The sequence below is a fragment of the Carettochelys insculpta genome, chromosome 3, assembly GCF_033958435.1.
Source record: "Carettochelys insculpta isolate YL-2023 chromosome 3, ASM3395843v1, whole genome shotgun sequence".
Classification (NCBI taxonomy): Eukaryota; Metazoa; Chordata; order Testudines; family Carettochelyidae; genus Carettochelys; species Carettochelys insculpta.
This window is the reverse complement of record NC_134139.1, coordinates 209,911,103-209,937,127: the sequence shown is the minus strand read 5'-3', so window position 1 is coordinate 209,937,127 and position 26,025 is coordinate 209,911,103. Positions and strand designations below refer to the sequence as shown.

General features: G+C 56.1%; 1 protein-coding gene across 4 annotated transcripts in view; it reads right to left on the bottom strand.

Moving 5' to 3' along the window:
- DNMT3A (DNA methyltransferase 3 alpha) overlaps positions 1 to 26,025 on the bottom strand; it is a 234,181-nt gene that overhangs the window by 168,447 nt on the left and 39,709 nt on the right. For all 4 annotated transcript variants that reach the window (XM_074991537.1, XM_074991538.1, XM_074991539.1 and 1 more), the window contains exon 3: positions 21,686 to 21,790. In XM_074991537.1, the coding sequence (XP_074847638.1) occupies positions 21,686 to 21,790 (105 nt within the window). The remainder of the gene's footprint in view (positions 1 to 21,685; positions 21,791 to 26,025) is intronic.

The window sequence follows — 26,025 nt, the reverse complement described above, 5'->3', positions numbered from 1 at the left end:
GTAGAAAAGGCCCCAGGCCAGGATGGTATACCACCAGAGGTAATCAAGTGTGCCATGGACACCCTCCTGGAACCCCTACATGAGCTGCTGTGCCTGTGCTGGAGGGAGGGTGAGGTTCCACAGGATATGTGGGATGCCAACCTTGTAACCTTGTATAAGAACAAAGGAGACAGAAGTGACTGCAACAATTACCATGGAATCTCCCTCCTAAGTATCACTGGTAAATTGTTGACACGTGTCATCCTCGGCAGACTCCAGAAGATTGCTGAGAGGGTGTATCCTGAATCCCAGTGCAGATTCCATGCCGAGAGATCTGCCATTGACATGATCTTCTCCCTGAGGCAGCTGCAGGAGAAATGCAGGGAGAAGGGGAAGCCATTCTATGCCGCCTTCATTGACGTGACCAAGGCTTTCGACTCGGTCAGTAGGGATGGACTGTTTAAATTGCTCCACAAGACAGGCTGTCCACCACGGCTACTCAAGATGATCCAGTCTTTCCGCGAAGACATGAGAGGAACCATCCAATATGACGGCACATCATCGGATGCCTTCAGCATCAGGAGTGGCATCAAACAAGGATGCGTCCTTGCTCTGACATTGTTCGGGATCATCTTCGCGCTCCCCCTGAAGCCTTTGGGTCCTCAACAGAGGGCATCTTGCTGCACACAAGATCTGATGGGAAACTGTTTAATCTTGAAAGGCTGAAGGCTAAGTCTAAGGTGTGGGAAGGGCTCATTAGAGACATGCTGCTCGCAGACGACGCTGCTGTAGTGACACACACAGAAGACCAGCTTCAAAAACTGCTGGATCAGTTCTCCAAAGCATGCAAGGACTTCGGGCTTTCCATCCACCTAGAGAATCAAACGTACTTGATCAGGACGTTGCTGAACCTCCATCAATCAGCATTGACAATTACATGCTAGAGGTTGTCCACGAGTTTACTTACCTCGGGTCCGCCATCACCGACACCCTGTCGCTGGAGTCTGAGCTAAACAGGAGGATTGGAAAAGCAGCCACAACTCTGTTCAGACTTAGCAAGAGAGTGTGGAACAACAACAAGCTGTACACTCACACCAAAATGCAAGTCTACAGAGCCTGCATCCTCAGCACCCTCCTCTACGACAGCGAGTCTTGGACCTTGTACACCCATCAGGAAAAGAGGCTGAATGTCTTCCACTTGCGCTGCCTCAGGCGCATCCTTGGAATATCATGGAAGGACAGAGTGCCCAACAATGCCGTCCTCGAGCAAGCTGGACTCCCAACCATGCACACCCTCCTCAGGCAGCGGTGGTTCCACTGGATTGGCCATGTCCACAGGATGAACGATGGAAGGATCCCAAAAGACATCCTGTACGGCGAGCTAGCCTCTGGCAAAAGACCTCCCGGACGCCCCCAGCTGCGCTACAAAGACATCAGTAAGAGGGATCTCAAGGAGGCAGACATCGACCCAGATAGCTGGGAAGAGCTGGCAGACGACTGCAGCAGCTGGAAGCAGGACCTACGCAAGGGCCTTCAGAAGGGCGAGATGAGGATCAGACAGCTAGCAGAGGAGAAGTAAGCCCGTAGAAAGGACAGCAAGGACCTGCCAGATACCCACTACACATGCAACAGATGTAGCAAGGACTGTCACTCTCGTGTGGGCCTCCACAGTCACAGTCAACGCTGCAAATGACGACCTTAAATGGAGTTATGAAGGGCGCAATGCAGATGGAAGGATGCCTTGGAATATGTTCTTATGATGTAACAGAGATATATAGACTCATGAGTGGTGTGGAGAAAGTGAACAAGGCAAAATTATTTACTTATTCCCGTAATATAAGAATGATGGGACATCAAACGAAATTAATGGGCAGCAGGTTTAAAACAAATAAAAGGAAGTTCTTCACACAGCGCACAGTCAGCCTGTGGAACTCCTCGCCAGAGGAGGCTGTGAAGGGAAGGACTAGAAGAGGGTTTAAAAAAGAGCTAGATAAAGTCATGGAGGCTAGGTCCCTTAATGGCTATTAGCTGGGATGGGTAAGGAACGATGTTCCCAGCAGAGGCTGGAGATGGATGGCAGGAGAGAGGTCATTACCTGTTCAGTTCACGCCCTTTGGGGCACCTGGCATTGGCCACTGTGGGCACATAGGACACCGGGCTAGATGGACCTTTGGTTTGGCTGTTCTTATGTTCTTCTGAGGTTCCTCACACTCTGCCCCCCTTGGCTTCTACTCCCAAAAGCAGGGAGTGGGGGAAGAGGTCACTGTTAGCAGCAGATTCACTCACCAACACTGTCAGCAAGCAGCAACGGCACCAGCCTCTCAGAGCACACACCAGACCCCTGCCCTTCCTCCACTTCCTGCTTTGGGTTCTTCCTTCGGCGCCACCTCCCACCCTCACATTCCCCAACATCCAGTGGAAGAACAGATCAGCTTTACCACCCCACCCAGCACAGCTCCCTGCCTGGAGAGGAAGTCAGACACCGTTAGGATGGGGCACAGAGCCTGAGAGATCCTAGCACTCCACTGGGCTCCGATACCAACAGGCCAGCCACGTTGTGCCCCTGGTGCGGGGTAATCGCCCTGCCTGCCAGCCTGTTTCAAGACTTCAGACGGTTACCCCACAGGGGTCATGAAGGGATCTTTCTTCACCAGCAAATTCTGTGTCTCCCCCCGCATCCTTCCTCTGAGGTAGGAAATGACCATGGCTGAAGAGAGCAGAGCATTGGAGGTGGATAGAATGAATTCTGTGTCTCTGACGCTTGGTGAGTTTTGCTCACATGGTCAGAGTCAACAGCTTCAGTATTAGGCAAGATTAACAGGACTGGTCTGGAGAAAGCCAATAAGGAGGGGTTATTTACCCCCACAAGGACGCGAGAACTAAGGGTCACCCAGTGAAGTTAATGGGCAGCAGGTGCTTGCTTGTGTCCATTCCACACTGGGTGGCTCTTTATAGACCCCACCATCAACCTCGGCCTGGACCAGTCCAGAAAAGAGATCCGTTTCCTGGACATTACTGTGCAAATAAGTGATGGTCACATAAACACCACTCTATACCAGAAACCCACGGACCACTGTGCTTATCTACACTCCTTCAGCTTCCATCCAGGGCACAACACAGGATCCTCTGTATACAGCCAGGTACTAAGGTATAATCGCATTTGCTCCAACCCCTCAGACAGAGGCAAACACCTACAAGGCCTTTACCAAGCCTTCCTAAAATTACAATACCCACCTGAGGAAGTGAGGAAACAGATTGGCAGAGCCAGATGTGTACCCAGAAGCCACCTGCTGCAAGACAGGCCCAACAAGGAAAACAAGAAAACACCACTGGCCATCACATACAGCCCCCAGCTAAAACCTCTCCAGCGCAACATCAGTGATCTGCAGCCCATCCTTGTGATGGAGTGGGGGGTGGATGTGTGTGAGAGTCAGGCTGGATGCGTATGTGACAGGCTGAGCAGCTCACAAGGGCTGGGGATGACCCCTTCCTGTCTATAACCTAAGCTGGCAGGTAACACCTCTGTCCCTGAGCGAAGAGCAGGGAGGAGCGGAGCTGGGTTTTGAATCAGAGGCGGGGGCTGGAAGCTGCGGGGAGAGAGGGAAGGCAGTCAGCCTATGCTGAGGGGAGGCTAGAGCCCAGATGTGGGCACCCCTCAGGGCCTCCTCTCCCCAGGATGGATTGGAGTGACCGGCTCTGTCTGCTGTACTGACACCTCTGCACTGCACTGTGTCTCCATCTACTAATAAACTTCCCATTCTACCCACTGAGTGAGAGTCACTCCTGGCTGCAGTTGGGGGTGCAGTGCTTGGGGACCCTGGAACCCCATGACAATCCTGAGCAATGATCCTTCACTCTCACAGACCTGGGGAGGCAGGCCAGTCCTCACCTACAGCCAGCCTGCCAACCTCTAACGAATCCTCACCAGCCACTATAGATCACAAACCAGTAAATCTAACTCAGGAACCAGTCCCTGCAACAAACCTCACTGCCAGCTCTGCTCACATATCTACACCAGCGACATCATCACAGGACCTAACCACATCAACCACACCGTCTGGGGCTCATTCACCTGCACATCTACTGATGTAATCTACACCATTGTGTGCCAGCAATGCCCCACTGCAATATGCATTGACCAGACTGGACAGTCTCTATGCAAAAGAATAAATGGACACAAATCAGGTAACAGGAACGGTTACATACAAACACCTGTAGGAGAACACTTCCATCTCCCCGAACACTCAGTAACAGATTTAAAGGTAAAACAGACAACCTCCCAACTTTATGAGGATTCTACCCAGTAGCCACAGTCTGTACTGCAGGAACACCAGTCCTGGGAGTTTTCCTTGCAACAAAGCCCGCTGCCAGCTCTGTCCACATATCTATTCTGGAGATACCATCACTGGACCTAATCCGGTTAGTCACAGAATCACGGGCACATTCTCATGTTCCTCAGCTATCATATATGCCATCATGTGCCAGCAATGCCCAGATGCTTTGTATATTGGACAGACTGCAAACTCTCTCAGATAAAGAGTTAATGGGCACAAAACAGACATCAACACATTCCTGATCCACAAACCAGTTAGTCTACATTTTAATGGAGTGGGCCATTCTGTTAATGACGTGAGAGTTTGCGTCTTACTGAAGAAGAATTTTCAGTCTGCTTCAGAAAGAGAAACTGCTGAACTCTCTTTCATATTCAAATTCAACACATTAACACGTGGTTTGAACTGGGATGCAAATTTTCTGAGACATTATGGGGCTCTTTGGCACACTTGGCTTAATCTAATTCTTGACTCCACCCTACCCCCGGCCCCTCTGCTCTTTGATTTGCTCACCTTGATAATTTTTTTTCTGATTTGTCAACTTTGATTATTGTTTTTGGTTCTCTGTGCCTTAAATATTGAGCCTGTTCTGATATGGCTATGGTCTGAAGAAGTGGGTCTGTCCCATGAACGCTCACCTAATAAATTATTTGTTAATCTTTAAAGTGTTACTTGACTGCTTTTTTGTTTTGAGATTTAAAAGTAGCCGTCCTGCGACAAAAACACTTCAAAAGCAGACTCCAAAGGAAACCTGCAGAGCTGCAATTCGTTTGCACATTTTACACCATCAGCCAAGGACTGAACAGAGACTGGTAGTGGCTAGCCAAGAACAAAAGCAGTTTCTTCGCTCTTGGTGTTCACACCTCCACATCACGCTGGAAGTGGACCACATCCTCCCTGACTGAACTGACCTCCTCAACTCTGGCCCTCCTCTTAGTTAGTAATTCACTTCTTTTCATGAGCCTGTATATTTACACCTGCCTCTGGAATCTCCACTCCATGCATCTGATGAAGCGGGTCTCTGCCCACGAAAGCTTATGTGCCAAAATATCTGTTAGTCAATAAGGTGCCACAGGACTTCTTGCCGTATGGGCACATGAGCCAGGAAAGCTGCTGAGGATGCCTGAGCCCTGGTGCCATGGGCTTGGACAATCTCAGGCAGAGGTATGCGAGCCAGCGTGCAGCAGATGCGTACACACTCACCGATCCATGGCTCCAGCAGGCCCCTCATGAGGTCTGCAGTGGTGACACGAAGCTGTGTTGATTTGAGGCAAGGTTTGACACACTTAGTGCTCTCCGCACACCCAGCACACATGGGCATCCCTCCTCTGCAGGCCTGTGAGGCATGGTGCAGAACACAGGAGGGAACGTATCCTGGCCCACGCGGACGGCGGACACAACCTGCAGCAGTAAGGCTGGGTGAGGCTGCAGTTGTACCCTGTCCTTGTAAGAGGTGGAGTGCAGTGAGTCCCAGGTCGCAGACACGCCTTGCTGATGTTATTGCTATGAAGAACGGCACCTTCCAGGATAGGCGAGAAAGGGAGAAGGAACCAAGCAGCTCAGAGGAGGGTGAAGTGAGCCTGGAGAAGACCAAGTTAAGGTCCCACTGCAGCAACTGTTGGTGAAAAGAGACGTCCCTGACGAGGTGCTCCACTAGGGCCTCCCTGACTTCGTCCCAATGGATGTCGTGGGCAATGCAGAAGACCCAGAGCAGAAGGGTCTCCTGGCAATGGGCCGATGAATGCACTCTTCTCTTCCTGTTGCCACAGCACAGTGACGCCATATTGCCTGTGAGGACTGAGTTGCTGGACAGGTGAGGCATGAACGCTATGCAGCCAACCGGACTCTTCAGCCCGGTGCTCTTCAGTGTTTGTACGTCACAGAGCCTCTTCTGGGATACCCATGCCCTGAGCCAAGAGACTGACAATGTGAACCCCCCCAACCAAGCTCCACTGCATTGGATACGCCCTCCCCGGAGGAAGGATGACTGCAAAACCGGACCCCTCCGCAGGACATTCTTGCACTCGGTCCAGCCCTGCAGCGAGGTGAGAACCTGCAGGGGAGGGTGACAACCTTTTCCATGTTGTCCCAGGATTGGGAGTAGACTGATGCCAGCCGCTGCTGAAGAGGGCCACGTGCAAAGTCCGGTGGGCTGCACCACGGACATGCACACAGCCACGTACCCAGCGTGAGCAGGCCAAACCTGCCCGTGGTCGGGGAAACGTGCACTTCCACAATTGGGCTCGATAAGGCTTGGAATCTCCCTACTGGCAGGAGGGCGGCGAAGCACTGGAATGCGTTGCCTAGAGAGGTGGTGGATTCTCCATCCCCTGAGATTTTTAAGTCCCAACTTGACAAGGTCCTGGCTGGGATGACTTAGTTGGGGTTGATCCTGCTTTGGGCAGGGGGCTGGACTAGATGACCTCCTGAGGTCCCTTCCAGCCCTGGGATTCTGTGAACGAGCACAGACCAGACTGAGGCCGGTACCACCCAGGTGTGGACAGCACTTTATGTGATGGAGGACCTCACCGAGGCTTGGATGGGGCAGGCTGGACCACTCGGCCTGAGTCAGTGCCTGGGACGCCGGCGGAGGAGCCAAGTCACCCAGTGAGGGTTGTAAAGTCTCCTCCAACCCTCTCCTTGAGGCCCCTCACGGAGCTTTCAGCCTTTTAGAAGAGAGCCAGTGAGGGGGACTGGTGCTGGCGGGATGACGGCACTGGGGGAATGCTCTGCACCAGTCAGGTCAGTGCTTCAGTGCCAGGGCCAACGGCCACTCCCTCAGGAGAGCCCGAACATGGATGTCTCACTCTCGTTTAGCCCTGGGTTTAAACAGTTTACAGATGCGACACATGCTGCTAACAAGTCCTTCACCTTGACACTGCACGGAGCTGCTGTACGGATTGCTGATGGGCACAGGATGCTTGTAGAGGTCACAGGGCTTAAACCCAGGAGATCAGCGCATGCCCCAAAGTGGGACAAAATTCCCGTCTGGGACCTGCAACTAACTCTAGCTACTAAGGAGTCTAAGTAACTATCGCTGCGTACAGAGAGAGAAAGAGGCCACGCCACCGAGCAGCGTGAACAAGCTTGCACAAGGCAGCAGAAGATTTCGGCGTCATCACTGGTGGCAAGAAGGAACTGAAGGTCGGGGAGCGGACAGCACCCATTACACTGTGCCTTAGAAGTGCCACTCCAGGGGTCGCCAGGAACACTCCCCACAGGTGCTGCTAAGGTAACACCTGCCGGCACCAGGGCACAGGGCGAGCAGGCACTCCTAATGCGGAACATGCAGCCCGTAAGGTTAAGCTGCTTCACTGCCATACCGGGTCTATAAATAGACACGAGCAAGTTCTCAAAGGAGAACTAGGCAAGTTCCTGGAGAACGGGTCCATAACTGACTATTAGTCAGGCTGGGCAGGGCTGGTGTTCCTAGCCTCTGTTTTCCAGAAGCTGGGAATGGGCGAAGGGAGGGATCGCTTCACAATTCCCTGTTCTGTTCACTCCCTCTGGAGCACCTGGCACTGGCCACTGCCTGAAGACAGGACACTGGGCTAGACGGACCTTTGGTTTGACCCAGGTATGGCATTCGTCACCGTACGCAGCATGGGGAAGGAATTTTCCCCTGGTTAGACTGGCAAGAACTTTGGGGGTGGAAGGGATTCTCCTTCGTTTGCAGCACGGGGGGAGTTACCTGCTAGGATCGTCTGACCAGACTCCACCCCATCAACTCCTGGCTGCTGAAGTACTCTCAGGCAGTGACACACATCAGTCCCTCCTGTTCTCAGCCAGTGACACCCAACAGTTCAGCCTCCTGTGACAGGGTGTGATAGGATGGGGTAAGCACAGCTACAGAAATCCGTCCAGGTACCTTCGCTTCAAACCCGAGCTACTTACAGCCCCAGGCTGGGATTTCCTTCTCACTAAGGCAAATCCAACCAGCCTCCACGGCACCTCTGCCAGCCAGAGTCACACACGCAAACCCACGGACTTCTCAGATGCTCTACCAGCCCAGACCAGCAACCCCCAAACTCAGGTAAGCGGCCATTAAACCTGTTTCAACCAATGCCGCACAGATTCTTCCAGCCCCCAAAGGGTCCAGCTACAGTCTTAAAGCAACACATACTTGGATCTTACCCAAAACAACACACTCATCAATCCTTTAGATCTAATATCGAAAGATTTATTCATAAAAAAAGGAAGAACAGGGTCAGAGAGATGAATTTCAGTTGTTGATGGAGGCCAGCGATGTTATTTGCCAATTCTTGAAAGTCTCTGAAAGTTCATTTCAGGTTACATAGATTCAGTCATTGGAGCCTCGTAGATCCGGCCTGCTGGGGTCCAGATGCTGGGACATGGGCCCTTGGAGACCACCAGACAGAAGATCAAAGATGGACACTGCTAAGACTACATCATCCCTTTGAGGGATGCGCCCCTAGTCCAGACAGACTTAACTCATGAGGACTGAAGAGCCAAGAAAGTCCCTGCCAGGGCCCATCTTAGTGTTTTTCATATGTGGAGGGAAAATTCCTTTCTTCTCCACAGGGCTTGGCTTACCACCTGACCTGATGGGTCTCTGTGCTGAGTTTCCATTCGCTGCAGTCCCTGTAGGAAAACCCTAACATCACAGAAGGGGTGTTGGCCATCTGGGCCCTGGCTCAGTCTATTGTCCTGGCTGGGGTGGAGCCCCACCTCCCTTTGTGAACCTCGGCACTGAAACATTTCTCATACAGCTGCAGGGCTAAAATCTGTAGCTTTACATACACGGGATACAGACATTTAAGTAACATACCTAGATTCAGGGCATCCTCAGCTTTCCTTAGACACCTCACACAGCCCCTGCCTTGGCACAATATTTGGGGCCAACAGATACAATGAACACATAAGATAGCTTCCACACCCAAGACAAAAATCAGGTCATGTGACACCAGTCACTGGTCCTGGTGTGGAGTAACCAGGTGGGTTGGTGGCCTGTGCTGGAAAGCAGGTCATACCCAATGGTTGAGTGGTCTCTTCTGGCCTGACTCCACGACTCGCTGAGGAGGCCAGAAAGACTCTCGCTCCCATGGCCAGGTGCACTGTGAAGCTGCCTTGGGAGCGCTCCCAGAGTAGATGGCCTGACAGCAAAGCATCCCTGCCACCAGGACTAAAGGAGAGGCTGGCTTCCCCCACCAGCCCGCGAAGAGTTAAATGCAGCCACCAAGATGCACAGGGAGCATTCGTACCACAGGCTTTCTGGCTTCTCTCCACTGGGTTCCAGCAGCCAGTTCTATTTCCCAGGAAGATGGCTTTGGACACAGCCTCTGGTTTCCCCTGGAGGAGCCAGCACAGCAGGGCTCTCCAGCTGTGTGGGCTATTTATAGTAACCCACACAAGGCCGGGGCTTTCCCCTTGAAAACAAGCACGGAGACATTCTCCTGGCAGTGCCCGAGCGGCTGACAGGGCTGCGAGGCTTGCCAGCTCGGTCACATTTGGCAGCCTGGATGCTGTGTACACACAAAGACAATGCGTTGCACTGTCCGCAGGGCAGCCTCTCAGCTCCACTGTCAGCTTGTGTGGGGCAGGAGCAGGCTGCCGCAGCAGCAGGTACAGGCTCCATGGCCCCAGTGCCAGGGCCAAGCCCCATGAGACACCCTCTGTCTCTGGTCAGGCAGCGCCAGGTGGGCAGTGGATTCAGCCAAGCAACTACGGCCAGGCAAACAGAAGCAGCCATCCGCCTTTTCATGCAGCGGGCACAGCTGGGCAGAGGTGGACACAGAACAGCTACCGGGGCACTTAAGAGACCCACACCTGCAGCTGCAAAGCCAGAAGCAGAGCAGCTGCCGCGCAGGAACCCGGTGGTTTACCAGCTCTCCCCTGAATCCCATCATCTTGTGTCCTGACTTCACCCCTCCTCCGCTGCCACCGTGCCTTGCCCCCCTCCTGACACATGCTGTCCCCAAGCTTGTCTTCCTGGCCCTTGGACCGCCCCGCCGTGTTCTCTGTGTCCGACCCTTGGACTCCCCATCCCCACCACCTCAGGCACACATCGCGTCTCTGGCTGCGGCATCCGAGCGCTCCGTCCCCCATCGCACAGGCCCTACCCTCCTCCACTCTGCCAGGGACGCCAGCCCCAGTCACCTGCTTCTCTCGTGTTTGCCCCGCCCGCCTCTCACGAGGCAAACGCACTGGGCAAAACTCACCAAATCCCTACCTGCCCCTCCTCCTGGCCCTCCCGATGCCCACGAGGCTGAGAGAACGTTGCTGGCACTGCCTGCTGCTCCCACTGGCTACAACTTGGGCATGTTGCTGTTGGTATCACTCCTCTCTCCATCCCACCCCTGCTCTGTCTCACTCACCTGATCTGCCTCAGGCCATACGTGCTCTTAGGCAGAGACTGTCCTTCACTGTTCAGTGCACAGCTTCCAGTACAAGAGCCCTCCGCCCCGCCCAGCGTTGCAACACAAACAACAATGCCCGCTAACAAGGAGTGGGCTACTTCCTCAGAGCCGGAGGGAGCAGCTCTCTGAGGCGGGCACAGCGCAAATGTGGACAGGTGGGATAATGTAGGGCACAAGCCCCTGCCGCAAAGGGGAGTCAGCAACCGACACCGAGGAGGGTAGTAGAGAAACTCTTTGGAATGAAGGTCTGTGGAAGTGGACACACAGGGCATCGCCTACAGGTTGTCAGGCAGGAGGGGAGCCAGAAGGACCCTGCACTCCTGAGGGATTTAATTATCCACCCAGCTGATGGCAAACAGAGATGCTCAGATTAGGCTTCTGGTTGGCAGGTAATAAAGCATCAGAATCCCCCTGGTATGGACTCCACCCCAGCCTGTGTTTTACCGACAGGGGAGAATGACAGGAGGACACATCAGCTTGGACCCAGCGGCCCCGAGCTCCAGAGCTGCAGCACAGTGAGGAAGAACAGAGACTGTCAGCAAGGCCTTAACCCCCGGGGCTTGCTGCTTCAGTCCCCAGTATGAAGTGGAGCAGGCGCAGGCCTGTCAGCATACACCAGCGTAGCTTATTCTGGTTCAGAAAGCGAAACACGCTGTACCCGTACTGAGCGCCAGGTACCGGTGCAACCAAGCTGCTCCTCATTGTCACACCCAGCTGCTGCACGCACGCCCTCTGCAATGTGCAGATAGACACCTTTGCTCTTGCACAGCTCCTGCTCCCCACAGGCTGAGCAAATTGGGACTTGGTTCCTGGGCCAGGCAGCAGCATGCGGCTTGTAGCTTTACACGGCGCCAGCCCCCTGGGGCTGGGTTGCCAAGGTGAGCTAGCGGGAAGAAAGGCGTTCCAAAACCATGAGGATTCGGGGTGGTGGGGTGCTTCCAATCACTGAGATCCCCAGGAACGGAGCTCAAAACCAGACCAGACCGTGCACCTGTTAGTGGAGAACTGTTTCTATCAGTACAGACGCCACAGCATCTGCACACGCATGCTACTGGTGAACAGCGCTGGGGAGATGGGGCCAGTCAAGGAGGTGGTTTCAGCCACCGCTGGCCAGCTAGGACTCCAAGCAGAGTGCTGACGCACCCAAACGGCATGTCTACATGAGCGTAGAGAGGAACAGCAGCAGCATCGGTGGGTCACCTGAGCTAGACACAGCTCCTTTCCCTGCTCTGTCTCCCAAGTACGTACCCAGGGGCCTGCTCAGCCAGGGCCAGCACCCAGGGCAGGGCGGCTGCATGGCTATTTATAGAAAACCAGCTTGATTAAAGTCAGCCCCATGTGTGCAGCAATCACCCTCTGACAGCAGCACAGGGGTGAGATACACCAGCCCGAGGCAAGTTTACCAGTACTGCTGCGTAGCCTTGGCCCTGCCGGCATTGTTATAAAATCCCATCTCTCTAGCAGGGACATCGCAACAACTTGGAAGCACAGCCCACGCTTGCAGCGCTATGGAAAGGTGTCTGACGGTGCAGCCTTGTGTGGGGGACAGGGGATTCCCCTCAGCCTCACTGCAGGTCCCAGTGGAACCCCAGGTCTGCTATACAGCCAAGGCTGAGAACAGCTTCTAGTTTAAAGCTCCGCTTCTCAGGGCTCTGCCATGTGAAAGATGGAGGGCCTCCTGGAATGGGGTCGCCCGTAGGTGCTGCCCTCCACTGCCCAACAGCTTTGCTAAAGGGTGACATTTTTTCTACTGTCACTTAAGCCAGCCTTGGGAACAAAACCCACGTCTGACCCCAGCGTAGGCGTCTCAGTCACTGAACGGTCACCCTCAGAGAGTGCCTGGCACCCGCTAGCCCTTGAGACAAGGAGGAGGAAAAGTGAAGGCAGAGAATCTTACAGGGCTTGTAGGCCTGATGCATTCACCATAGCTGGATAGCTCAAGCTGCGAAACACGTTCTCCCCCATGGAATATGCACAGTGCTGGGTAGAAGCACACAGAAGGCCACATTTCACAGGAGGAGACCATATTTCATGGGCCACGACGCAGTTTTCCTGGTCTTGCCTTTGGCTGAGCCCTAGGCATATGGGAAAGGGTGAATGGCAGGGAGCAGCCACCCACCTTCTCTGCACCGGTCATCAGTCCCAGGAAGGCACTGGAATATTGTTCCTGCTCCTGGTCCTTATGCAACCTCCTCGCTGGTTTGACCACCAACGCACTGTCCCCAGTGATGCCCCCTGAGGAGCCCAGCAACGAGGCATCTGAGGCCTGATCTACACAGGAATTTACACTGGAAAACCCACCCCTCAGAGAAACGGAGCTAACCCACCTAGCTCCCGGGACAGGCAGCACTAAGTCTACAAAAGAATGCTCCCGTCGCCCTAGCAACCGCCTCCAGGAACACGGATTGGCTGTGGCAATGGCAGAAGCCCTCCCGTTGCTGCGGGCCGTGTCTACGATGCACCACTGGAGCACTTTAATTATAGCTCTGCCCTACATTCACAATCCTAAGCCTTGGACAGAGATTTGTACGACCCACGCGGCGAGCTGGCCTTTATCGCCACTGCCTTCCGCCTCTCAGCCAGCCAGACACCGCTCCGCTCTGCAGTCAACAGCCTGTCCGGAGGGCTCTGCTAGCACCTCGCGGGGCAGCATGGCTCCCTCCAGGCATCACGTTCCTCTAGCACCCTCAGCTCTGCCTAGCACCTGACCGCTCTCTGTTCACATCCCTCTGGTCCCAAAGGCAGAAGCAGCAAAGCCTCAGATCTGCCCCTGTCGTGCCCCCCCCGCAAAGCTGAAAGGACTTGGTATGTGGGAGGGTGGTGCGCCAGTAACACGGCAACCTGCTCTGTCCTTCAGGGCCTCGGCTTTCACCGGAAAGGGAAGTCTCCAGCTGTTACGTACGCTTGGCACAAACCCTGGGAAATACGATGTGAGCAGAACCGACACAGTGACACCTGTCAAGGCTGGAAGCAGCTGAGGAGCGAACACCTCATTAATTCCTCAGCAGCGGGCAGCTGAGCTAAATGATAACGAGGTCACGGCTCCCCAGATGATGTACGTAAAGAGAGGAAGATTCACACCAAACCGCTCTGCCCCTCCGCCTTTACTGGTGGGTCGGTTGGCACCGTGAGTGGGTGGGCTCAGAAGCGTCCCTCATTTTTTTTTCCTGAAGTCAAAAAGGAGTCACACTCTGGGCCCCTGCACAACTGAGGGAGCAGGCCTGACCAGGCCCCTAACAGCTGCACCTCATGTGGATGGAGCCTGGAGAAGAACCCCTCATATTTCTTCTTCCAGTTCAATCCCTGAGCTTCAGACCAACTACCCCATAACACTTGGGCCTCCTCATGCAACCCGGACCCGGCCAGGGCCATGCCACCTTGCGCTACATGCCTGTGGGGCCAGCAGCCTGCTGGCCAAAGGCACTAATGCAACCAATCCTAGGATATATCAAGGGGTAGAAGGCATGGAGAAGTTGTTTGACCTCTGGACTTGGCACTGGGGAACCCCTGCTGCATCCATGTCTAGTGCCACCATTAAGAAAGAGAAATCGGAAAGGGGTCAGATTAAAGGAAGCGAAAACATGCTCTGTAGCGACAGACTCAAAGAGCTCAATTTGGTTAGCTTAACAAAACAAGTAACTTGATCTGTCTGGAAGTACCTGCGTGATGAACAATGGTCTAATACTGGGCTCGGCTGTCCAGCAGACGAAAAGTCTTACATAATCCAATAGCAGGATGCTGAATCTAAATAAACTCAGACTGGCATTAAGGCCTAAATGTTTACCAGGGAGCGTAATTAACTGCTGGGACAATTTCCCAAGGGTTGTGGTGTATTCTCCATCACTGACAAAGTTTCAACCAAAAGCAGATGGATTGTCAGGCAGGTTTCTGGCCTCTGCTGTGCTGCAGGTCAGACAAGACCACCCCAATGCCTGTCATTTAGTTTGGGACCGAACACCAGGAGGAAGATGTCCTGACTCATACGGAAGGTAGACACCACCTTTGGCAGGAAGGCCAGATGTGGTTGCAGCTGAACCTTGTCTTTGCAGAAGACTGTGTAAGGCAGTTCCAAGGTTAAGGTTTTAATCTCAGACACTCTTCTGACAACGTTACCACCACCAGGAAAGTGACCCTCCATTACAAGAGGGAAAGGGAGCAGGAGCCCAGTGAGCCTGGAGCAGGCCAGTGAGCCTGGAGAGAACCAAGTTAGGAACCCGCTGCAGAATGGGGTCCACACCTGCAGGAACAGTCTCCTGAGACCTCTCAAGGATCTGACTGTCATGTCATGGGAAAATCCCCTAGCCTGGCATCCGTGTGCGACAAGCAGAGATGGCCACCAGATGCTTGCTTATGGACGAGCGTGCCAGACCCTAGTTTGGCAGGGTCTAGGTACAGCAGGTCATCCAAGAGGGACTGCACAGAAGAGTGTGAGGGAGAGAGGCCATGTTCCGACATCCCGCAGGAAAACCTCATCCACCAAGGCAGAAAAGTGAGCCAGGTCGAGGGCTTCCTATTTCCCAGGAGGACCCATGGGCCTCTGCCAGGCAGGCGCATCACTCCTCTGTATTCAGCTACAGAAGGCGCACGCCCAAGAGGTGGAGAAGACATGAGGCTGGCATGCAGAAGCCAACCTCGACCCCATGACAGCAGGTCTGGCTGGCTGGGGAGCAGCCAGGGAAGGGTCACTGCAGATTCACAAGCGTACTAAATCAGTGCTGGCAAGGGCACACTGGGGTGGTCGTGATTGATTGTGCTCTCTCCCGCTTGATCCTTCCCAGGACCCTGCAGATAAGAGGGAACCGAGGAAACGCCTCCATCAGGCCCCCCACCCACAACGGGAGACTGACATCACAAAGGGAGTGGAAACTTGTGCCGGGAGCAAGACTGATAGCATTTACTGTTTTGCCTAGTGACAAGAAGATCTACTTAGGTAGTTCTCCCAACCTCTGGGAGGAGCAACCTCTTGTGGTGAGGGAAGCCTCTGCTGAGGGGATCTGCCAGCATATGCCTGATGCTAGGGAAGTGACCAGCTTCCAGGTGGATGTTGTGGCTGATGCAGAAGTCCTGGAGATGCAGAGCCCCTTGGCAGAGAGCAGAGGAATTCGTTCTCCTGGCCTGGTGCTGCAGAACATCAAGGCTGCGATGTCCATCTGGATTCACTGCTTTACCCGACAGGTGAGGCAGAAAGGACCCGCATGACAAGTGGACAGCTCTGAGCTCTTTGACATTCATAGGGACCATCATCTCCTCCAGGGACCACTTCCCGCTCCAGAGACCTCAGAAGTGCACTCTGCAGCCAAAGTCTGAGGCGCTGATACGAGCGCAAGGGAGAGGAGGGGTTTCAAACAGAACTCTCTCTGGGACCGTCTCCCGATCAGTCCACCACGGCAGCAAAGTAACTTTTGCCAGTGGATCTTTGCCGGGGGGTCCCAGGGTGGGGAACAGGCTGTCGACCTGTGGAGCCTGGAATGGCAGACCCTGTACTTGCATGCTGCCAAGTGGTCCAGCAGGAGCAGGCAAACCCCGGACTTCATCAGAGGAAATACTGATACCCCCTGGATGAGGTCTGTCAGGGCCTGAAACCTACCTAGTGGCAGAAACAGCCTTGCAGAGGGTGAGCTGAGCACCACTCTGATTAATTTTATCCTGTGAATGGCGACTAACATGGCTTTTAGGTGCGGGTAGGTCTGGTGCCCCAGCACCTGAGGTAAGCTCCACCCCCCTGCCCCCAGCCACGCAGTTGCTAAACACCCTTGGTGCTATAGCCAGGACAAAAGGGAGGACTGGGAACTGGCACTGGGCAGAACCTGCTGTAAGGCAGCAGTAGTGTCTGCTGCCTGGAAAGATCGCGACATGGAAGTGTGTGTCCCTCAGGCCGAAGGCGGAGTACCAGTCTCCCGGATCCCGGAAAGGGAGGACAGAAGCCAGGGAGACCATGCAGAACTTCAGCCGCTTTAATTACCTGTTGAGGTCTTGTAGGTCCAGAAAGGGACGTCGGCCACCCTTGGGCTTCGGGATTAAAAATAATGGGAACAGAACCCCCTGTTCCTGTGTACGAGCAGAACCTCCTCCACCGCACCAGCTGCCAAACCCTGACCTCCCGCATGAGGAGAGGTTGTGCGAAGGGCACTTGAAGGGGGACAGGGAGGTGAGGTGGGGGTGGGAGTGGACAGAAATCGTAGGATGTGGAGCTGTGACCAGGCCCAAGGTCCCGGCGCTCCATGCAGAGGGAAAGAGAAAGGTGGTTGGAAAAAAAGGGGAAACTGGATTTGTGGCACAGTCTGGTAGGCTGCCCTCGGGCACGCACTGAAAATAACTTCGTGACTCACTGTTTGGAGGGGTCCGTGCCCAGCTGGGCAGAGAGCAGGGTGTCCCCTCTACTTTTTTCCACCCTGAGTGGAATGCATTTTCTTACGTGCACCGATGTGGAGGTGGTGAGACACATGGTGGTGATGTGTCACACCCCACCTGCATATTGGTGACCATAACAGAATTCATAGGGTGGCGTGGGGTCAAGGCGTTCTGAGTGTGAAGGCTGTTCAGGCCTGGGGCAAAGGGTCACATGTACAGGGGTATGAGGGCTCCGGGGCCTGGGGTGAGGCTGGGGATGAGGGGCTCAGGGCTGGGACACAGGGTTGGGGTGCCAGGACTCTGGCTGGGGATGCAGGTTCTGGAGTGGGGCTGAGCAGGAGGGGGCTCAAAGTGGGGTAGGGGTTGAGGCTCAGGCTTGCCTGGGCAGCTCTGTGCTGGGAGCGATGGGGAGGGTCTCCACTCTGAAGGGCATGGCAACTCCCTGCTGGGGCCGGAGGGAAGGAACTCCTCCCCACTGGGTGCAGCAGCTCCAGGACTTGGGGTGAGGCAGCTCTCCCCCCTACAGCCTGGAGCCCCTACGCAGGGCCTAATGGGAAGCCGTGTGGCTGCACGGCTCAGGGAACTGCTCAGGCAGCGCTCACAGTCCTTGGCATTTTGGGAGGCAGGTCCTGCCAGGATTGGCTCCCTTGCCCCTGTGGATGCTGCAGGCTGAACCACTTACACAGCAGGCCTGGGACACAGAGCCTGGAGCCTTGAGGGCGGTCAGGGAGCCCTTCAAGCCAAGCAGCTTCCTCCAGGCCTGATCCCCAAACAGGGCCTGGCCTGCCCTGACTGCAGAGCCTCAGCGGACAATCTGGAGAGAATCAGCCAAGAAGCTCGCCACATGGCAACTGCAGAGGCCTTGGTGCGGGCAACAGAATCAGCTGCATCAGATGCCACTTGAAGTGCCACCCTGACCACGGAGGCAACCTCACTGAGGCTCACTTGGAATTCTCTCCAGGAACCTTCTGGGAGGGAAACGTCAAACTTGGCCACGGTTTGCCACCACAGCCGAGGAGGGCCCGGTGGTTGGCCACTCTCAGCTGCACGCTGGAAGATGAATATGTTTTCCGTCCAAAAAGATGGAGCTTCCGTGAGTCTGTGTTGACTTGAGACTTTTGCTCCACCAGCTCCATCGGGAGCATTTCAAGTCACATATTGTGAATCCTCTGAGTCCTAGGCTTATCATACAATCATAGCACCCTAGGGCTAGAAGGGACCTCAGGAGGTCGTCTAGTCCAGCCCCCCGCCTAAAGCAGGATCAACCCCAGCTAAATCATTCGTGCCATGACTATGTCAAGATGGGACTTAAAAACCTCTAGGGATGAAGAATCCACCACCTCACTCAACGCATTCCAGTGCTTCACCTCCCTCCTGGGGAAATAGTTTTTCGTAATATCCAACCTACTCCTCCCCTCTGTAACTTCAGACCATTGCTCCTCGTTCTGCTATCTGACACCACTGAGAACAGTTTCTCACCCTCCTCTTTAGAGCTCCCCTTCAGGAAGTTGAAGGCTGCTATTAAATCACCCCTCAGTCTTCTCTTCTGCAAACTAAACAAGCCCAAATCCCCCAGCCTCTCCTCACAGGTCACGTGCTCCAGCCCCTTAGGCCTGAAAGGCTTGCAGATGTGACACTGGTCACTTGTGTGTCTTTGCTCAAGCACCATGGGGACTGCTGATGGGCTGTGTTCCCTATAAGCTGGGCACTTGTGTGGCCCCTCAGGAGACTCAAGCCAGCCAGCTGATTAGCCAAGTGCCCACAGATAGGTTTCTGTTTCTACTAGTAGAGCACACGGCTCAGCGCACATAAAATTTATTCTGCACATGGATGGTAACGCTTGGAAGGACTGCTGCTGATGGGCACAGGGTATCTGCAGTGACTGCATAGCTTAATGCCCGGGAAGCAGGGCAGGACCCACCCCAGGCTGAGTCCGGGTTGGGACTAATGAAACTCTGAACTACCGCGAAGGGTAACTCACTCACTACGTACACTAGGTCTGGGAGGACGCTGGTAAGAGCAGAAGACGTTCCGTGCACCTCTGCTGGGGGCGAGAAGGGACGGAGGGCGAGAGGCAGCAGCAGCGTTCCTTAGATCCCGTCAGGTGCGCGACACTCCAGAGAGCGCCAGGCCAGCCCCCTAGAGCTTGCAGCGCCAGAGCGGCTGGCACACACCCCCCTCCCATGGAACAGACACGAGTGAGCACTCGGAACCCCTGCTAACAGCCGGCCCTCAGAGCCGCCGGGCGCGCCCCAGGGCACAGCAGTTAGCACCATTCGCACAGCCCCCTCTAAGAGGCTCTCTCTGAGCAGGACTGTGGCATCTTTCTACACCCCAGGCTCTGGGCAGGGGCTCGCACACCCAGCATGGATTGCTGGCGCCGGGGCTGAAGCACAGCCTCCGCAGAGATGGGGCCAACCTCCATCAGACTAAGGGAACATCTGAGCCCCTGCACAGAATCCGCCAAGGCCAGGGCTGAGCTCTCATCTCAGGGAGCGGCCAAGCGAGAGCCGCATAGCTGGTCCAGGAGCGGCACAACACCTCCACGACCTGCAAATCCTCACCCGCTCCCAGTGCCTGTGGCAGCATTTGACTCTGAGCACGCACCAGGTGGGGTTTAGGGGGAGTCTCCTCCCAGCAGCATTGCCTCCTGCAGGGCAATTAGCACCCAACTGCCAGCAGATCGAGAGCCCCAGCACAGCCGTGGATGCTGGCCAGGCAGGCTGGTGTGAAATCTACAGGAGCCAGCAAGGGGAGGTGCCCCTGCCTTGCACCTCTCCCATCACACCCACTCCCCTGCTGCAGCCCAGGACCCACCCAGCCTGCCCCATGCTGTGGAGGACTGAGGCTCTCAGACACTCCAGCTGCCACAAGGGTGCTTCATGCTTGAACCTCCCAGTTGCTTGGCAGGCAGGTTCGCCTGCCCGCCCCGGCGTGACACAGCCCAAATCCCTGGCCTGCAGGGCACAGTACGAAGTTGCTGGGGGATGGCACAGGCTGCAGCAGGACCCGCTTCCCAAGGAAGATGTGCTCCCAGGCCAGGCCCGGATGAGAGGGATGGACCAGCCACCAAGGGGGCAGTGTCTCCTGTTAGCATGTGTGATCTCTGCTCAAGGTTCGGACAGTGTCTGAAGAACACGGTCCCCGCCAGGGACGTTGTGTACTTGGGGATGGGGACCGGTGCCTGGTCCGGCGGCCGGGCTGGCTCTGTACACATGCTGCATGAATCCCTCAGGGAGCATGCAGTGAGCTAGCCTGCAGAGAGCACTGCAGGGACCCCCACCACACACTGGCCCCGTGGATGGAGGCTCTGGCTTGGCAAGTGTTTTGGGAGGGCCGGAATGGGGAGCTCTGGGACAGCCATCAGGAACAGGGGCAGGCAGTGCGGGACACTGACAGCAGCAGCTCCAGGGGGAGGTTTCTTGGGGAGGCAACCCAGCACTGCTGTGTAAATGGAGAAGTCCAATATGCCTTGTTATTGCAGCTGCCAGAGACAATCCCAGAGACCACCAGCGAGTCCTACATCCCGCTTGGGTCCTGCAGCAGGCTGACAGACAGGCTTGTATGCTCCAAAGCTCAGGCAAAGGGGTCACGTCTCTGTTAGGGCAAGCACAGAATTGGCAGAGGGAGCAGGCGAGCATCCTGTATTGGCCAGGCAGGCAGCAGGCTGGGCTAGAGACCCAGGAACCGAGGCGGCCGGGCGCCGGTCTCTGTCTCGCCACTGGCTGTCCTCTTGGCTTTGGCAAGGCAGAACAGCTTTGTGCCTCAGCTTCCGCCTCTGTAAGAGCAGTGAGGGGACCGACCTGCCCCCATTACAGCAGGCGGGTAAGTAACTAAGGCCGGGCGCTGCTGAGTTTGACAGCTGGACTGGGAGAGGTTTCCGGCATCTCCACAGAGCAGGCTGGTGCGATGGGGGAACCCTGCACCTGCATTTCAGAAGCTACTTGCCTGTTGGCTGTTAGTGTCCCTGGCACTGTGAGATCCGCCAGTCTGTATGGCAGTCGCCCTGTGGGAAGGCCGGCCGAGGCACCGCCCTGATGTATTTACACAGCAGCCCACCGACCTGGCCCCTCCAACTTCCCTGAGCAAGAACCCCAGAGCCCAAAGGACACACCTGCCCAGCACAAAACAGAGCAGGTCACAGGCACTTCCACTGGTTCAGTGGAGGTGCCACTTAAGTCCCGCCAAGCTGCCTGGCCCCACTGCATGCTGGGAGATGTAGTCACCAAAGCTGCCACTTCTCCATGCAAGCTGTGAGCTGCAATGCAGAACCGGGTCAGACGTTCCTACCTTTGCTTCCTGCCCCAGCGTCTGTGCTCCTGCACAGCTCCTCTGACGCCCTCCCTCTACACCAGGCGGTGACACAATCACATGCCACGGGGCTGTGCCTTCCCATGGGCTCCAGGCTCCTTTTCCTCCTCTCCACAGCACTCAAGCGAGCCCTGCCCCGGAGCTGCTGCAGCCCACGGAGTGCCACACACAACCGCCCAAGACAAGCAGGGGCCACGCTCCCACTCCGCCGCAAGCCACGCCAGCGCGCCAGGCTCTCCCCTCTGGCTCAGTGCCCTCCGCCCCCCTCCCGGCACCGTCAGCCCAGACAGAGCCCCGCTGGCAGGACTCCGAGCCGCCTCGCGGTCCCAGACTCACCAGGGCATGTTTGCGCTTCCTGCCAGGCCGCCCTGCTTTCCGGGTGGCTGTCCCTGGCTCCTGCTTCTCGTCCTTGCCCCGGTTCTCCTCCAGCTCCTCTTCCTTCTGCTCAGGGAAGAGAGGGTACAGTGAGCACAGGAGGGGCCAGGCTGCTCCCTCCTCTCCAGCGTCTCTCACGGTTCTACACAGCCCGTCATCCCAACGCGCCTCCCAGGCTACAGACCCCTGCCAGGGGCAGCCACCCCTGGGGGGGGCAGCAGCGTGCAGCAAAGAGCCGGGCGGAGACCCCTTCTGGTCAGGACGGGTGCTGGTTCCTCCCTGGCAGAGGAAACGAGATTTCCACCCTGTGAATATTGGCTCCGAGTGCCCCGGCCGACAGCTCAGCTAATAGCAGGCCCTGAGCCAGCCCCGTCTCCAAGTGCTGTAGTGAGGGCACCACTCCTCCGCCCGAGCCGCCAGCCCCGCCGGCGGCAGGAGCAGCGCTGCCCAGCCCCTGGGACTGGAACCCGCCCCTCCTGGACTGTGCCGGCTGACTACTCACCGGCTCCAGGCGGCCTGGCTGCGGCCAGCCAGGGAGGAGCTGAGAACTGACAGGACTGGCAGAAGCCAAGAGGCGGGGATGGATGAGTTCAAAGGGAGGGCTCAGCTCGCTCTGGGGTACGGCCCACTCGGAGGGAGAGGAGACGGCTGAGGGCTGCCCCAGAGCCAGGAGGGGCAGCCTCCTCTGGGAGCTGGGCTCCATCTGGCAAACAATACAGCTGGCTGGGGGCCAGGGAGGGGAGGGTTGTCTGTGCCCAGGCATGCAGGCACACCACACGCCTTGGCAGCCTCCCCGGTACGGGGATCTACACCCAGAGGCCGGAGGCGAATGCCGCCCCCCAGAGACCCTCCTCTAGCCAGCACTGCCAATGACATTACTGCACTGGCGGAGGGGAGAGGACAGACAGGCTTCTCAACTTCCTGAAGGGGAGCTCTAAAGGGGGGTGGGGGGGAAACTGTTCTCAGTGGTGTCAGATGGCAGAACAAGGAGCAATGGTCTGAAGTTACAGAGGGAGAGGTGTAGGCTGGATATTAGGAAAAACTATTTCTCCAGGCGGGTGGTGAAGCATTGGAATGCGTTGCCTGGAGAGGTGGTGGATTCTCCTTCCCTCAAGGTTTTTAAGTCTCGGCTTGACAAGGTCCTGGCTGGGATGACTTAGTTGGGGCTGGTCCTGCTTTAGGCAGGGGGCTGGACTAGACGACCTCCTGAGGGACCTTCCAGCCCTGGGATTCAAGGATTCTAAGATTCTCCACCGCAGCCCAGCTCTGCAGATCTCTCAGGGGCATCCGGGGCAGAGCAGTGGGGAGGCCAGCAGAGAGCCTGGGAGACTGATCAACCACACGGGCCTGAGCAAGAGCCAGGCGTGACCCTTCCCTGCAGATCCTGCCACTCTCACAGCTCCAGCACCTGGCCCGGCTGAGGGGCGCAGCTCCACCTCCTCCCCTCCCAGGCCTGGAGCGGTCCCGATCCCGGCCCCAGCGAGCTGCTGAGATGCACGCGATTGGCATGGGCCCAGGGAGGTGAACATGCCCCAAGGAGAGGAACCTGCTCCGAGTGGCTGACACATTCCCAGAGGGGCGGCTCATGTTCCCCAGGGAGGCCCCAGCTGCATGCCAGTACAGTCCCACGGGGGCCAGCCACTCTGCCCGAGCGCTGCCAGGGCTGGAGTTAGCGCAGGCTGTGTCAGGGGCGAGCCCCAGAACTCCACTGGCCCTTCAGCCCTCAGCCTCTCCGCAGAGGCTGCCAGCAAGGGACCCGGGGGGCTGCTGTGTGGCTGGACTGAGATCCCATGCTTGACCTGCTACACAGACCTTCTGCTCTCTCCCAGCTGGCCCAGCCAGCTCCACCACCCCCTGCCCAGCCAAGGCCAGAAAAAGCTGCCAGCAGCCCCCAGCAAGGTGCAGCACCTCCCTGCTGGCTGTGCACCATGGGCAGGGACTGGCCTCTCGGGGACCGCAGCCAGCCACCTGCACCCCAGCAGAGGGAAACCAACCAGCTCGCTGTGGCAGGGACGCATGTCATCGAGCCTCTGAGATGGGAGCCCCAGCCAAGGCAGGAAGAGGCCAGCCGAGGGGAGAAGCAGAAGGAGAGGGGGCACTGGAACAGGGTAAGGCCAGGGGAGGGGATGTGAGCTGGCTCCCGAGATCCAGCGGTGCCTCAATGGCTCCCAGGGGCCTGACGTCTCAGGCACAAGCTCCAGCCACGTTCCAGCTCCTCCTGAACACAACGAGGCTGCTGCCAAACGCCTGGGCAGCTGAGTGCCCCCGCGGAGACACCCAACGCAGCATGCCAGGAGCAGGGGCACCAAGCGGCCAGGCTGTGCCTGTCTGTACACCTGCCCTGCAGCACCCCACTACACACGCCACAGTCAAGGCCCATGCACATCCCCCAAGTAAGCCAAGCCCAGCACCACAGGTCCTGTGTGTCCGGCCGGCGAGGGGGGAACACGCTGACCACACACGCTTCCCTGTGGCAGCTCTTAGTGCTTGTTTCCTCTGGGAACAGCCCCTCTGTGCCAGCCCCTGCTGCCCGCTCTTAGAGCAGGGACCTCACCCCAGAGCCAAGGTGGCTCTCCCAGCCCCACACGCTGTCCTGATGCAGTTCCCAACCAAGGAGCACACAGCTGGATGGCCACCCTCATACCCACTCCCCACTGGGTCCCGGAGGAGTGGCCAGGCCAGGCACAAGCCCACGCCGATGGTATGGCCAGATGGGACCATTCAGATCATCTGACTTCCCACAGAGTACAGGCCAGAGAATCGCATGTTGCTGGACTCTCCAGCCAGGATCCTCACAGGAACCAGTTTTTTTCCCTGATTACACCAGCTTACAAAGGGAGACATCTGAATTGGAATCTGTTGGCAAGGTTGACACCTATCAGCATGGACGCAACAAAGATAGCAGTTACCTTACCCACTACAAGGACAATTTCCCCACTTTTGATATCTGCAGAGACTGCAGCCAGCCCACTTCACTGAACAGACACTTGAAGAGGCTTTTTTCCTCCCCTGCCTCCTCCCTCCTCCTTTCCTTCCGCCCTATCTAGCTGATTTGTCAGCTTTTTCCTTCCATTTTTTCTCTTTTTTTTAAATTCTCTTCATCTCCATTACCAGGATTCTCCAGACCTGTGAAGTGGGTCTGCCCCAGGAAAGCTCCTCACCTAATAAGACACACTGTCAGTCTTTCAGGTGTTACAGGACTGCTTTTTTCCCCTTCCCTTTGTTGTAAATGGACAAGGGATCCGCAGATACACACGTGTCAAGCAGATGTGGCCACCTGGCTTTGCACAGCTGCTTTCTCCACTCACTTTCCTCTTTGGCTTTCTTTGTTCTGCTGTTCTCAATGACTTTAGCCTGCAGCCCAGGAGGCTGGCTGCCACCCGGAGATGCCCACGACAGCAGCTGCCCCGGCTTTTCCAGCTTGTAGGTGAGCTCCAAATGTCCTCCAAGCATTTTCATGGGCCTGCAGCGTATGCGCTCCTGCTTTCAAAGCACGAAATCTGGCTCTGGAGAGTCACGTATCACCCTACACACCAGGTGACCGGCTCGGCAAAGCTGCTCCTCTAAGAGGAGGAATTCAAGGCTTAGCCACGCAGCACTGGTTCAGAACTTTTATGGCTGGTGTCCTGCGTGACCGCCCGATGTCAGAGATGAGACACGGACAGCACATGTGAAGACACGTCATTTACTGTGGTTGCATTCTCCAGCGTGTCCGTGTGTCCCAGCCTAGAGAGAAGCCCTGCACAAGGTGCACTGAGTTTGGTGGGAAGGCGAATGCCTCTCACGTTCCACAGGCGGTGACAAAGACACTCATAAGCAGAACTGGCTTTTGAAGCGCACAACGGGATTGCGCTGTTGACCGTGGTCTGACTAGGCAAAGCGCTGCCAAGAAAACCGACTTTTTCTACCACGTGAAGCCGTGTGCTGTCGCTTGGGTGCCCGGCGCTTTTGCTGTCGGCAGCACGGTTCAACAGCCTGCCCAAAAGTCTTCACACAGATTAGGTCACCCTCCTCCAGCAGTCCTGGAGTCCTTGCGCTTGCGGAAGTCACCACGTAATACATGCAAAGAGGTCACCTTTGCTCAGCTTTCTCCCACCAAGTCAGTGGTTATGAACACATCCCTTGTGGAGAAACAAAACAGCAGTCATGTGTCTGTCCCACGAAAGCCCATCGCCGCAACAATCATTTTGTTAGTCTTGAAAAAGCTACAGGACTGCTGGTTGGTTTTGTTAGAACGCAGACTGACACGGCCACCTCTCTGTTACTACTTCCCTTTTGGGTTGGAGTGCGAATCTGGACTC